Here is a 13,078-nt window from a genome sequence, read left to right on the forward strand (position 1 = left end):
ACTACTACTAGTTAGTCAGTGTGTCGTATTTTGTTTTTACATTTTATTGTCACTAATGGATCATTGCCTTCTGCTGTGTGATGTGTCACTGAGGCTCTTCCCAGACAAAAATTCCCAGGATGCCACGCTGCTTCGTGATGTCTTCAAACTCTATTGTTTTGATTGAGAGACCCCTAGTGGCATGAATTACATACTGTGTGTTTAATTGTGCAGATTCACATCATCATGCATTCCTGTTACATCAATAACATAATCTCTGCCTGTCTCTCTCCTGCAGAATGTGAAGATGCCACATTCTGTCGACTCTCACCCCACCGAAACTCTCATCTCCAGAGCCTTCTCCTTGGACATTTTCTCCACCAGTGAAGAATCTACAGAGTCCTACGCAGTGGGCAGCCTCATCACCAGCTCCGGTAACTTCAGCAACGCCAGTGGGCTCGGCATCCTTCGCTGCACCTATAAGGAAGATTTTAAACGCATTTTGCTCCCCGCTGTATACACCCTTGTTTTCCTGCTGGGCCTCCCTCTCAACGCCGCTGTCATATTGAAGATATGGAGAACGGGGCCCAATCTGTCCAAAAACAACATCTACATGCTCAACTTGGCCACAGCTGACCTCTTGTATGTGACGTCACTTCCTTTGCTCATCTACAACTACGGCAGTCACGACTACTGGCCGTTTGGGGAGTTTGCCTGTAAGCTGGTGAGGTTTCAGTTCTACAGGTGAGATACTCGACTGGTCAGAATCCTTTGTACAGTACAGTTGTATTTTAAGAGAACAGCGGATAGATTTAGATGAAACAGAAAGTGACAATAACAATAAGGTGACGTATGAAGCAGAATAATATGGTTTTAAGATTGTTGTGCAGTAAATAACGGTCAAAACATCACATATGAGCAGAGACTTTCATACAGTTCCCCAAACCACAGTCAAGTGAGTGAGGATTGAGTCAAGGTTCTTAAAGAGATGAATAGATGATTCACTTGCTCAATATTTATAGGTATTAAAGTAGTGATCATTCCCAACATCAAGGCTTGTTGACGGCACATCAAGTCATCTCTCTCTTAATTCAAGGCACGTAACTGTCCAACGGTTCGCCTGACAGGCTTCAAACTTGGCAGGTGACGGATGTATCGCTAAATGAGCCGATTCCGCCATCTATAATAACCATCTGGTATTCGGCACATTCATTAAATCATGTGTCAAATACAAACTTGAGCTGACAACATGACATGTCACCAGCAGTACAATTCACTACAAAAAAACTCAACTTAATTATATTTTTTCTTATTCTTTATTGTTTTAGTAATCTGCACGGCAGCATCCTCTTCCTCACCTGCATCAGCGTGCAGCGTTACGTGGGTATTTGCCATCCTCTGGCGGTGTGGCCCAAGCAGGGCGGACGCAGGCTGGCGTGGTGCGTCTGCTTAGGCGTCTGGGTGGTGGTCGGCCTCCTGTGCGCGCCGACTTTTCACTTCGCTGCGACAGGAATCCAACGCAATCGCACTGTGTGTTATGATTTGAGTCCTCCGAAGCTCTCCCTGGACTACTTTCCTTACGGCATGGTCCTGACCTGCCTTGGCTTCTTGTTGCCTTTCGTGGGAGTGATGGCGTGCTACTGCCGGATGGCCCAGATCCTCTGCCGCCCGGTGACCTACCAGGGCGTCTCTGCAGCGAGCGCGGAAAAACGGGAAAAAGCAGTGAGGATGATCATCGTGGTGGCGGCAGTGTTCTGCATAAGCTTCCTACCGTTTCACCTCACCAAGACCATGTACCTGGTGATCCGCAGTGTGCCCGGCGCGCCCTGCGAGACCAGAAACTTGTTTTCCATCATCTATAAAAGTACAAGGCCGTTTGCCAGCATGAACAGCTTTCTGGACCCGATTCTGTTCTACTTCACGCAGCCACGATATCGCCGGAGCACCAAGAGGTTTATGCTCAAGGTCACCACGCGGAGGGACAAGGTCAGCAGTGTGTGAGAACAGTGATACTATAAAGTGGTATTTGATTGTTTTTTTTTTTGTTTTTTTCCTCATGTGAATGAACTTTTAATTGTGAGCTGTTAACTGCTCTCTGTAACACATAACTGTATCTTCCTTTTAAAGGGTTTGAGAAAAGACTTGGAGGCACTTGTGATTAAGACGCCCTTTAAAATGCAGCTTGAATGTTTTAATGAGGGGAAAAAACAGAAAGTAGGAGAAAACCATGCCCTTATCCTACTTCCATTAACACCTTTGCAAAACCTTTTACTTTTTAGTTTTACACTGTGAAGTATTCTGTAAATACTCAAGAGGTTTCTTCCACTTCAGCAGGTGTCCACAGGATATGCTACACCAGGGGTCACCAACCTTTTTGAGACAGAGAGCTACCTTAAGGGTAAAAAATAATATGGAGGGCTACCATATAATATTTTTTTGTTTGTTTACCATTTAAATGATTAATATTATGCATTCAACTGCATACACATTCATTCCAGTGCTTACTCCTAACGATTACCAGTTTTTATAAACAATATCAAAGATATTTTACTGAGCGATCATACGGATACATGCAAGTGAGGTGAAGTGAAGTGAGCCTGCGGGCACCGTATTGGCTGCCTGCGGGCTACCAGGTTCCCGTGGGCACCACGTTGGTGACCCCTGTGCTACACTGTACAAAGCGTTCTATGTAGGACAACAAGACACATGTAATGTGAAGGTGTAGATATGACAGAATAACTGAAACCCACAGTGGCACTGAATGACGTATTTTGAGTCAAATATGTTGAGTAAAACTCACAAAGTGACTCAAAATTGAAAATATGGCTGCATGTTATTAATAGCAAGATGTACTTCCATGAAGTAACGGCAAGGGGGGGAAAAAAGTTAAAATGCTAAATTATAAAAAATGAATGTGCACTTTTATGTCATATTATGTGTAATATGAAGAGTTATCCGTTTCCCCCAATATTCTTATTATTAACCAATTTAACAGCTTGTTGCAATTGCATAACATTACCACTGGATGGCGTTTGCACCCCAATATTGTATTGCCACTGTTATGAAATGTCAGCTGTCTTTTATGAAAAAAAAAAGGTTCTTTATCTAATTAATACACAGGAAGTAACACATATTAGTGACATAAACAAATGAAATCTATACAAATATTTGTACCAACATGTGTTAATACACTTTAACACCAATGTAATGGTGTTTTTTTTTAGTTTTTTTTTTAATTTCTGTTCACCACTGTGAATTGATGTTAGAATAAATGAAAAGTAGGGTGTAGAGACATGTGAGAAATAAGCTCTTTATCTTTAATACTCCAGAGTAGATGTGAATTGTCTAGTGCTTAATACTGTTTGTCATCAGCATTGTTCTTTCTCTGTGTATATATAAAATGTAGTCTGTTGTCTACTGTTAAACCTATGGAGTTATGCTAGGTAATTGAATGACTGAGTTTAAAATAAATTATCCATATTGTTGATTAAATGAACATAAATGTACTGTAAATGGGCATTCTGATTATTTGTTGTTGCTAAATGTTGGCTTAACTGATTTTGTTGTTGTTTTTTACTTTCGGGTGTTGACCCTCAGAAATAGTAAAGAGAATAATGGGATTTATTTTTATAGATTGTTTTTCATAGTTGACTTGATGTTTTTTGTGCTGTGTTGTTGAAGCTGCCTCGTGATGACGTCCTAGTCGTGCAGAGGTTAGCAATTTGTAAACTGTCTGAATTTGACCTGATTCTGCGTTGTACATATTTTGTACATACTATATGTGGCATTAAGCTAATACATTTACTACCAACAAAAATTAAATATTATGTAATTGCCTGTGCTTCAAGTTTATTTATATAGTTTTGCGGTCATGCTTGAATAACTGCTGTGTACAGCTTTTTATATTTATGTGAACACGTCATTTTCATGCATTCATTTCACATTTTTTATCCTTTATTTAGCCATTGAGACACGAGATCTCTTCTTCCAGGGAGTACTTTATCATTTTGGCTACTTGCATTGTTGAATTAGTTTGTAATGCTGAGTCAACTCATTCCTAACTATTGTCTTCCTGTGTTTGTTATTTCGCTATATTCTGCTGTTTTCCAGTCACCGTCTCCTTCTACATTTGTCAGCCAACATCAATCCATACTTCAACTCGTTCAGGACTCTTTTAACCCTCAGGCATCAGTTTAATTTACTACCCTCTTAAGTCATTAAGGATCAATTTAGTTTTTTTTTACCAAGTAGTCACTTTTTTTCAGGAAATGCACTTTTTGTTTTAATTATTATTCACCATAACTGTCTGATTTGTGGTGTGTGTGATCAGTTGTGCCAGTATTATTTAGAAGTACATTATACTGTAACACTAGTATATAGAATATAGTTTTATTTTGTTACACAGAGATAATTATTTTGAAAAACACTTTGGTTTTCAAATATCAACATTTATTTTTAGTTGGAAAAAAAATATGGCTGCACTATCATGTAAAATGAATTCAAACGGATATTAAAAATGAATGCAAGTAATCCTAAATCTGCATCGTCTTCATTCTGACACAAATGATTTTCACATGACACCATGACCTTTGACGATCGCTGCCTTTTGGGGTTAGTCAGACCGACAGTGGACCGGTGAATCCTACCTTGAATGTAAACATATTTTACTGTGATGTTAGCTTTTAGATGTGTGTGTTTATTTGTGTGTTGTGTATTTTTTATATCTGCTTGTATTTTAAACATCTATGTGGTTGTACATTGTCATCTTCTCTACTTCTGGGATTCCCTTGTCCACCCTCGCCTGTCGTAGCACTCGTGTATGTATGTACTTGTAAGGAATTTAGCACCTCTGATTTTTACATATGTCTAATGTGTCTTCTCTTTTGGAAAAACAAACAACAACAACAAAAGAGCTGTCTTTCACAGCTATGGGAGGCTGGAGGACAGGGATGATTGATTGGATGATGTACCCACTGCTTTCCTTGTTAGGTTTTTCTTTTCCATGCCCTTTTCTTTGTTATGTCACACCCGAGCCGATGTGTTCTGCTTTTCTATTTTAGAAGAAGATGGATGGATGTATATTGGAGCAATTCTGTGTGCTTGAAAGCGAGTGGCATTTCTGTCAGTTTATAACAAATAACACCTGAATCCTCCTTCAATGATCCAGAGCTATGAGAGACAGACTGTGCAGCTCCATGTGGACAGTGGGGGGCGCTGCTGCATCCATCCAACCCATCTACTCTCCCCTGAGTGAATGTAACACAGAATTCCCCTTTGGAACAAAAGGACCTGCAGTCACAGACGACCGCATGGGAAGCTCCACAGAAGGGTTATTGTGCATAAGTTCAAACTTTTTTTTTTCTTTGACAATTCACCCCCCTTTCCCCTTTTCCCTTTTCCCTGAATGCTGACATTAATTCACCAACATCATCATAACACACTGGTGTACACAGCTGAGTATGCACTGAAATAAATCACTGGCTTATTCTGTGTATTTAGATTTAAAGAAAATGGAAAAACACAGGAAAAGCCATGCATTTCCATGGAAATCATTACTGCTTATTTAGTGATACTCACCCAAGAAACGTTTTAAAAGCTTTATACGTATATATATATATATATGCAGTAGTTCAAAGTGCATGTTTTTTTTTATGTGTACAACTCTCAAAGTGCTTTTTGTTCGCAAGGGAAAGATCTATATTTGCATGGAGTGTGTGCACACTATCTGTCTTCTCCTATCAAAGAAGAAATAAGCTTTTCCTCTCAATCCCTGTGGGGGCTATGACAGCCCCTGCATACCCCTATAGTCCCGCCCACCCACTCTGCCCTATCTCAGGCATTAACAAGCAAAAAAAAAAAAACACAACAAGTTACGGAAAACCCAAATCATGTCAAAATAAGGAATCCACAAACAGATTTGAGGGGAAATAAGAGAGCAGAGAGAGGAGGCCCGTGTTGTGCGTTCACATCCATCTGTGTGCGCTCCTGCTTTGGCCAGAGGTTTAGGAAAAACGCATGGACAGAAAAGTTATCTTTGTGAACAGGTTGGGAAACTTTTGGCCAAAAGAAGAAGAAGAAGAAGAAGAAGAAAAAAAACTTTTCCTCGTTGCACGGATGTGGTTTCGGGATCCGACAACATGTAAGTTGTGATAACAGACGCGAGCTCAGCTCCTTTATATGTGAACTCTACTTTAAGCTGCTTTCTGTGGCGTTTGAAACTTTATTTTGCTTTTTCACGGAGGGAGTTGGAACACGGCGCGTGAAGGCGCAGGGATTTACAAACATCCGTGGATTTACAAAATGTGTCCTTTGTGATTTCTAACACACACACACACACACATAATCACATGAACAATGGCTGGAAGAGAGAGGAACAAAACGGCTGTGTACCGCAGCGTCTCTTTCAAAAAGCTGGGCTCCCGGAGCGCCAACAGTAGTGACGACCAGCAACACAAATCAGAGGATTTGGAGGCGGCTGGCGTCGCCCTTCCCCCGGCGGAGCACAGCACAGCAGAGCAGTCTTTGGCGGCGCATTCTGTCAGTGTGTCAAGAAAAGTTTCCAAAATCTCTGCCACCACCACCACCGCCGCCGCCGCCAGCCTCCCAACCGCAGAGTCAAAGAGCGGCTGCGTCTCCACTCCTCTCTCCTCCATTTCTCCATCCATCCGCCAGCTTACAGAGAAGTTCAGCAGCAGCAGCAGCAGCAGCAGAGCGTCACCGGGAGACTTTGCAGCAGTGACGCGGGAGTTCAACACTCTTCCCCGGGCCAGGAGCTCCAGGAGAGACGGCACTCTGTGTCGTAAATCTTTCCACGAGGACAGCGGTGGTGTATATTTACAGGACAGTGATACAGCAGCAGCAGCAGCAGCAGCAGCAGAGTCTCTCACCGGCAACAGAGTGCAAAAGTTTTACTCCAGCACTGACTCGGACTCAGAAAAGAAAAGGATTGTTGTTCGTGTGTCAGCCAGCAGCAGCAGGAGCAGCAGGAGCAGCAGTCCCGGTAAGAGAGATCACAAACACATCGATGCTCGTCCCTCTGATGCCAGACAACCTTTGATCGCAGATGTGGAAGAGGATGTTAGCAGCAGCAGCGGCAGCAGAGGGCTTCTTCTTCCACCCTGTAAGTCTCACAGAAGTTATCTTCACACTGACTTTGTTCCTCTGCACCCTGACAAGTGGCCCAGCGTCACCAAGATTAGAAAACTTTTCGACGAGAGACAAAGCAGAGCTGCGCGGGAGCACAAGGCGGACACTTGTGAGAGTTTAAAAGCAGCTTGCAGGGGCCACGTACAAGAGCTGGGCCCCGCTGAGAGTGTCCCTCATTTGGATAGAGGTGACGAACTCTCTCATTGCAGCGCCGCTAATGACTCGACGGACGTTTCTTTCCAAAACAAATGCCAAGCAGGAACACAGGGCAGAGAAAGCAGTGCTAAGGAGACATGTTGTTGTGTGGACTTAAATTCCAAAGCTGGCCAACAGCAATACTCAGTTGATGATGAGGTACTCGTAGAGACGCACAGTTCTCATTACAACAAAGTTTGTGCGAGAAAGACTTTACACTGCAGCAGTAGTAGCTGTCATAGTTGCACTAGGGGTTGTCACCACAGTAGATCTTATAGTCCCAGCACTGAGACAGAGGCAGGCTGTAAGACCCCCGGGACGCAAGGGTTGACATCTGACTCCAACCCTGACCTTCAACCCCCTGCTACTCCGTCTTGGAGTCGATCATTGAGCACAGACCACTCCCGCTGCTCCTCCTCTCCTCAGCAGCCGACAGTGAGGGAGAGAAGGGATAGACAGGGGGTCGGGCTGCCCAGGGATAGTTTACATTCCTCGCATAGCTCCTCTAGAGCACCAGCCCCCACCTCCTCCCCCTCATCCCCCTCTCCTGCTCAAGCTCCAGATAAAGCCATTACCTCCTCCTGTACTGTATCTCTCCCCGCTGAGCTACGAGCCCCACCAAGAGTCGCCTCTCCTCTCAGCTCCCGCTGGAGATTTAGTTCTGGAGACGAAGAGGAGCAACACAATAGGAGGAGAAAAGGAGGTGGTTCGAGTGGTCCCTCTGGCTCTGCACCGCCTCCCTCTTACAGAGGAGAAAAGTGTGCCACAGAGCGATGTGGCAGCTATTTATCCCACAACAAAAATGGCTGGTGGGGTGCTAAGGGCATTGGCAGGTCTTCTGGCAGTGAGGAGGACAGCCCTGGTTCTTTAGGCCCCCACAGCAGAGAGACGGTGAGACGCCGCTCGCTGAGAAAGAAGAAGAAGGTGATTGGAGCTGTTCAGGCGACAGGCCGTGATGATTATGGCGATCACGATGGCGAATCAGAAGACAGCGACGGTGACATGGCCTTGACAATGGAGCACTTAGAGAGGCATCACCCGCAAAGCACAGGAGGGGGATTCGCACGCGCGTTATCTCGGAGCCATTCGGCAAGAGAGCCTGTTGGTCGGAGCAACAGGGCCAGGGTGCAGCAATGGGAGCGCATCTCCTCGTCTGCGACATCCACGGCCCTTCCTGGTGTGTCACGAGTGTCAAAGGTCAACATCCCTCCGTTTGTGTGCAGTCCTGGCGGCTCACGTTGCGGCAGCCGCTACTCCAGCACTGAAACACTGAAGGAGGAGAGCCATGGTAGCTGCACGAACCGTGACACAAATGTGATTCTTAATGCAAGTGAAGCAGGAGGCAGCACAAGCAGACCTGCATCACTGTCCATGCTGAGTAAAACTTACCATGGAAATTTCACCATGTACCGTTCCCCAAGCTTTGGTCACGGAGATAACTTCTCCCGCACCCCTGCACGATTGCGCTCCAAATTTGTCCCCATGGTAGCTCCCTCGTCTAGTGTAGTTCCCGCAGAATGTGCATTGTCCTCAGGGGCAAGTGATAGTGAAACCAAGGCAGTTAAGAAGACAACAGGTGATGGTGTAGATGATAATAAAAACAGAATATCCATGTCCAACCCTGATATCACAACAGAAACCATGACGCTCTTAAGCTTCTTAAAGTCTGACCTTTCTGAGCTCAAGGTCAGGAAACCAAGTGCAGGGGACAGATGTGGATCATCTGTATTCAGGATAGGTTCACGCTCTCATGGCGGGACCCTTATTTCTTCTGGTCATCGTCCAACACTTAAAGACCTGACTGCCACCCTACGGCGTGCAAAATCCTTCACATATTCAGACAAACCCGCCACAGCTGAGAAACGGTACTTGATAGGTGGCCCTACAAAGAGGAGCTCCTCTGAGCAGCAGCTAGATATGGATGTTGAGAGGGAGGGAGGCAGGGTGATGGTGTCGGACAGGGAAGTAGAAAGTGATGGGGGGGATTTTGGGAGTGGCAGAAGACAAAGAATGAGAGATTATGGATTTGATGTTGACGATGATGATGAAGTGATGCCGACTCCATTGCAGGAGAAGTACGTGCAGGAAGCCAGGCAGGTTATGCAAGATATTTGTCAGATGAGTACAAGAGAAGAAGATGATGATCTTTTTGAAAGGAGAACTAATCATCATTTGGAGGAGGATTTTTTCCAGGTGCAGAAAACAAGTGAGGAGAAGGAAAAAGCAGGATGGAAGGTTCACAATCAGACAAGGACAGATGAGACCGAGTTGAAAAACACAAAAGACAGGGATAAATATGAGAGGGAGAGGGAGATCTGGGAGAGGGGTGAAAGGGGTGGAAAGAGTATACAGTTGGAGAAGCTAAACAGCAGAGGCACAGAGAACAGGGAGACGGCAAACAGACAGAGCAGAGAGACAGGAGCTCTGCTGAAGGGCGACTCGGAGGAAAGCATGTTTTGCGACCGCTCTCTGGACGAACTTTCTGGTCATGAATCTAGTTTAACAGATGAAGGGATCGTGACAGAGCCAGAGGTAGGACCGAGTGACCCCTCTGAGAGGTCATTACTTGGGTCAGCAGGGGTTAATTTGGGGTCTCGTATGTCTAGGGATGTGCTAGGGCAGCCAGTCACCGTATGGAAGCAGTCGGCTCTACATGAGGCGGAAGGATTTAAACAGAAGGCAGAAGAAACCACAGGACACAGTGGGTCTCCCTCCTTGTCTCTTTCTGCCCACTTGGCTGAGAGTGACCACATTATCATGGACATGGACTCGACTGCTAGTGTCAGCAATGTCAACTCTACCAGTGAGGAGATCAACACGCTAGCCACGCTAGGAGGACGAGGAGGACCTGAAACCCCTGCAACCCCAAGTGCTGTTCGTCGAAGGCGCAAGTTCTCCCCGTCTGGTAATAATAACACAGGCTCTGATTCCAGTAATGTCAGTAATGCAGAGTCAACGATGGTAGCTGTTGGAAATGGGGAGTCCACAGTCTACCGCTCTCTCAGTGACCCCATGCCTCAGCGGCGTTGTTCTGTAGCAGAAGAAAGCAATAACACGTTTTCCTCTGTAGACAGCAACCTTTTAGGGTCCCTGTCCGTCAAAGGAGGAGGTGGAGGCATGTCCGAGTCCTCTGATGTGGCCATGGCGTCAGAATACAAGGGCAGTGTGGCCAGTGACTTGTCAGTTTATAGTGATTGCGGAATCCGGGATGATGGCGTTCGTGACTTCAGCGGAGTAATTAGGAGCATTGTCGCTGAACCAGGTGCAATGGACAGATTAATGGCAGATGACCACGGCAATGGGAAAGCTCCTAAGAAGAAGTCATTCAGTGACCCTAGTCGTCGGAGCGATGCCAATTCACTTTCCCACAATGACCCTCAGTTTAAAGGACAGTGCAGCAGCACTCACCCAATCAGCGAGCTGGACCCACCTGGCCAGATCCCACCTTCTAGCAGTGAGCCAATCCTGAGTGAGCAGAGAGGGCAACTGTGGGAGGCAGAAGCTAAACCTGAACACGCGTCACCAACAGAGCTGCATCACCATGCAAGCAGCAGTCACAAAGTCAAGAAGGCTCGATCTCAGTCAGAGGGCCTCCCCGTTTCTCATAACCATGATGATGAAGATGATGAGGCTGTAGACCAAGGAGAGGAGAAGGATGATGAGTTGAGGAAGTTCAACTTTGACCTCCATCTAGCCGAGGCTCTGTCTCCAAGAATGATTCGCCGGCCCTTCAGGAAGCGTCCTAACAGACTGGCTCACTTTTTCCCTCACGAGGACCCATTTGAGCCTTCAGAGCAGAGTCTAGAGGGGCAGGAGTATCAAACTGACCTCACTCCTCCCCTTCCCCAGCCGCGGTCTAAATCCAAAACCAGACCCAAGCATGTCCGCAATACCAGCGAACCTGCGACTTTTATGCCCATCTCCCCACCTCCACAACTCCAGTCAATGAAGGAAGTGGATTGCCTAGCACTCCGAAATACCGCAGCGCCTCCAACCTTAAGTAAGCCTCCAGGAGATGAGGCTCCATCTTTGGAAGATGCAACTCAGAAGTACATTCTTGAACTAAGCACCACCGAGAGAGACACTGAAGGCCCAGGGCCTCTTCCAGTGCCGAGGGATGGAGCTGAAGTTTCGGCGTCGGCTTCAGAGGGGCCTAGTGAGACCAGCGCACAGGAAATTACTGAAGCCGGAGCACAGAAGAAAGGCACAGAGGACGCTGCATCTATACCTGCACCGCAGAGACCCAAGCCCAGAGTGGTAAGTCCAGATTTTTTTTTTTACAATGTGCTGTGGTAAATGTTGTCTTGTGTAGGTTGAGTAATTCAGCATCATATTTATCTGTTTCTGCACTAGTGTGAGAATGTTTTTCTGCAAATACACAAGATACAGAGAAGATATTGTTTTGCCGTTTTATTGGCGTCAAACATGGTGAGCCTATTTTTGGAGTAGGATTAGATTATAAGAATGTCAGACGGGACACATAATGTTTCCTTGTTCATTTGGCTTTTTTATGACTCCATGCACAGCCACATCGTGAGTGTGTTTAATTGCTGGCAATCGGCTCTTGGCATGGTTCGTTTCATGTGCATTTGGTAGCAGCACAACCTTTACAGAAGTCATTGAAGTCTGAGCAGTGTTGAGCAAACATCAGAGGATGTTATTGGTTTGATTAAACAAATCTCAGACAAAGGGTATTGAAGTGGACACAGCATGTGTGCCTTTTTTTTCATGTATTTGTTTCATTCGGAGCCAGGATTGTAGAGCGGGATATAATAAACAGTTGACCAAATCTGTGTGTATGTATGTGTGAGAGAGAGTGATGCTACATTTATTTAGTAATATCCAAACACTGGGAAGCGTCGCTGTTTAATAACACTGGGAAAGGTTGACTGATGGGGCTGTGTCCAACAATAAGTATCATGATAATTATACATGGCAGTTTGAATAAATACAGTGCACACACACACTTATGTGCATGTGGATATTATGAGATTTTGTGCTAAGAGCTGTGTGGAATGAACATCACGTCTGTCCACATGTGTTTCTCTTCATTGTCATACAGAAAGGCCTCTGGGCACAGACATTAACAAAAGGCCTCGACCAAATCTCCAACAACGGAGCTACACAGCCAGATTGTAACACTTTGAGGATGTTTTACATCACTTTATGGTAATTTTGAGATTATGTGTGGTAGTTTTGTCTCTTTTTGGTAATTTTTTTCAGCGTACTCTCCGCACTTTAAAGTAAAAGTAATGGGTTTGTGCTTCATAAACTCCCTCTTGTCCCTATTTACGCAACATTTATCTCTTTGAACTTTGTCATCCATTGCCAGACTTGCCTTCCTCTTACACACATTGCCTTTACTGCAAAGTTATAACATGGATGGATGTGACTGAATGACAAATCTCCAGGTCCAGGGTTTCTCACTCCTGGTCCTGAGGAGCCACTGTCCTGCATGTTTTAGGTGTTAAAACACATCTGATTTAAATAAATAGGTCATTACCAGGCTTCAGCAGGGCTTACTGACGAGCTGACTGTTTGAATCAGGTGTGTTTGAGCAGAGAGATCTAAAACATGCAGGACAGTGTCTCCTCAGGACCAGGAGTGAGAAACCCTGCTTTAGACAGTCGACTGCAGACACAACATCCAGGGCTTTGGTTGTTTCTATAGCATAATATTATTGCTTGATATTGTCTTTCTTTACATTTGCTGTTTACATCTAAGGGTCATCAGTGTGTGAGTGTTTTACTCTAATGCC

At 45.1% G+C, this 13,078-nt stretch overlaps 2 protein-coding genes across 2 annotated transcripts in view; both read left to right on the plus strand.

The window, feature by feature from the left end:
- Nucleotides 1–286: 286 nt before the first annotated feature.
- On the plus strand, nucleotides 287–1,980 carry p2ry6 (pyrimidinergic receptor P2Y6; the record flags this gene model as incomplete). Its single annotated transcript, XM_083887140.1, has 2 exons — nucleotides 287–723; nucleotides 1,308–1,980. 2 exons carry the CDS (start codon nucleotides 287–289, stop codon nucleotides 1,978–1,980), a joined length of 1,110 nt encoding a protein of 369 aa, XP_083743266.1.
- Nucleotides 1,981–6,333: 4,353 nt separating this feature from the next.
- arhgef17 (Rho guanine nucleotide exchange factor (GEF) 17) overlaps nucleotides 6,334–13,078 on the plus strand; it is a gene marked incomplete at its 5' end in the record, with an annotated part of 61,264 nt that continues 54,519 nt past the window's right edge. The window contains one exon of the mRNA XM_083886092.1: nucleotides 6,334–11,577. Coding sequence (XP_083742218.1) covers nucleotides 6,334–11,577 — 5,244 coding nt within the window. The remainder of the gene's footprint in view (nucleotides 11,578–13,078) is intronic.

The sequence above is a fragment of the Microchirus variegatus genome, assembly GCF_963457635.1.
Source record: "Microchirus variegatus genome assembly, chromosome: 3".
Taxonomy (NCBI): Eukaryota; Metazoa; Chordata; class Actinopteri; order Pleuronectiformes; family Soleidae; genus Microchirus; species Microchirus variegatus.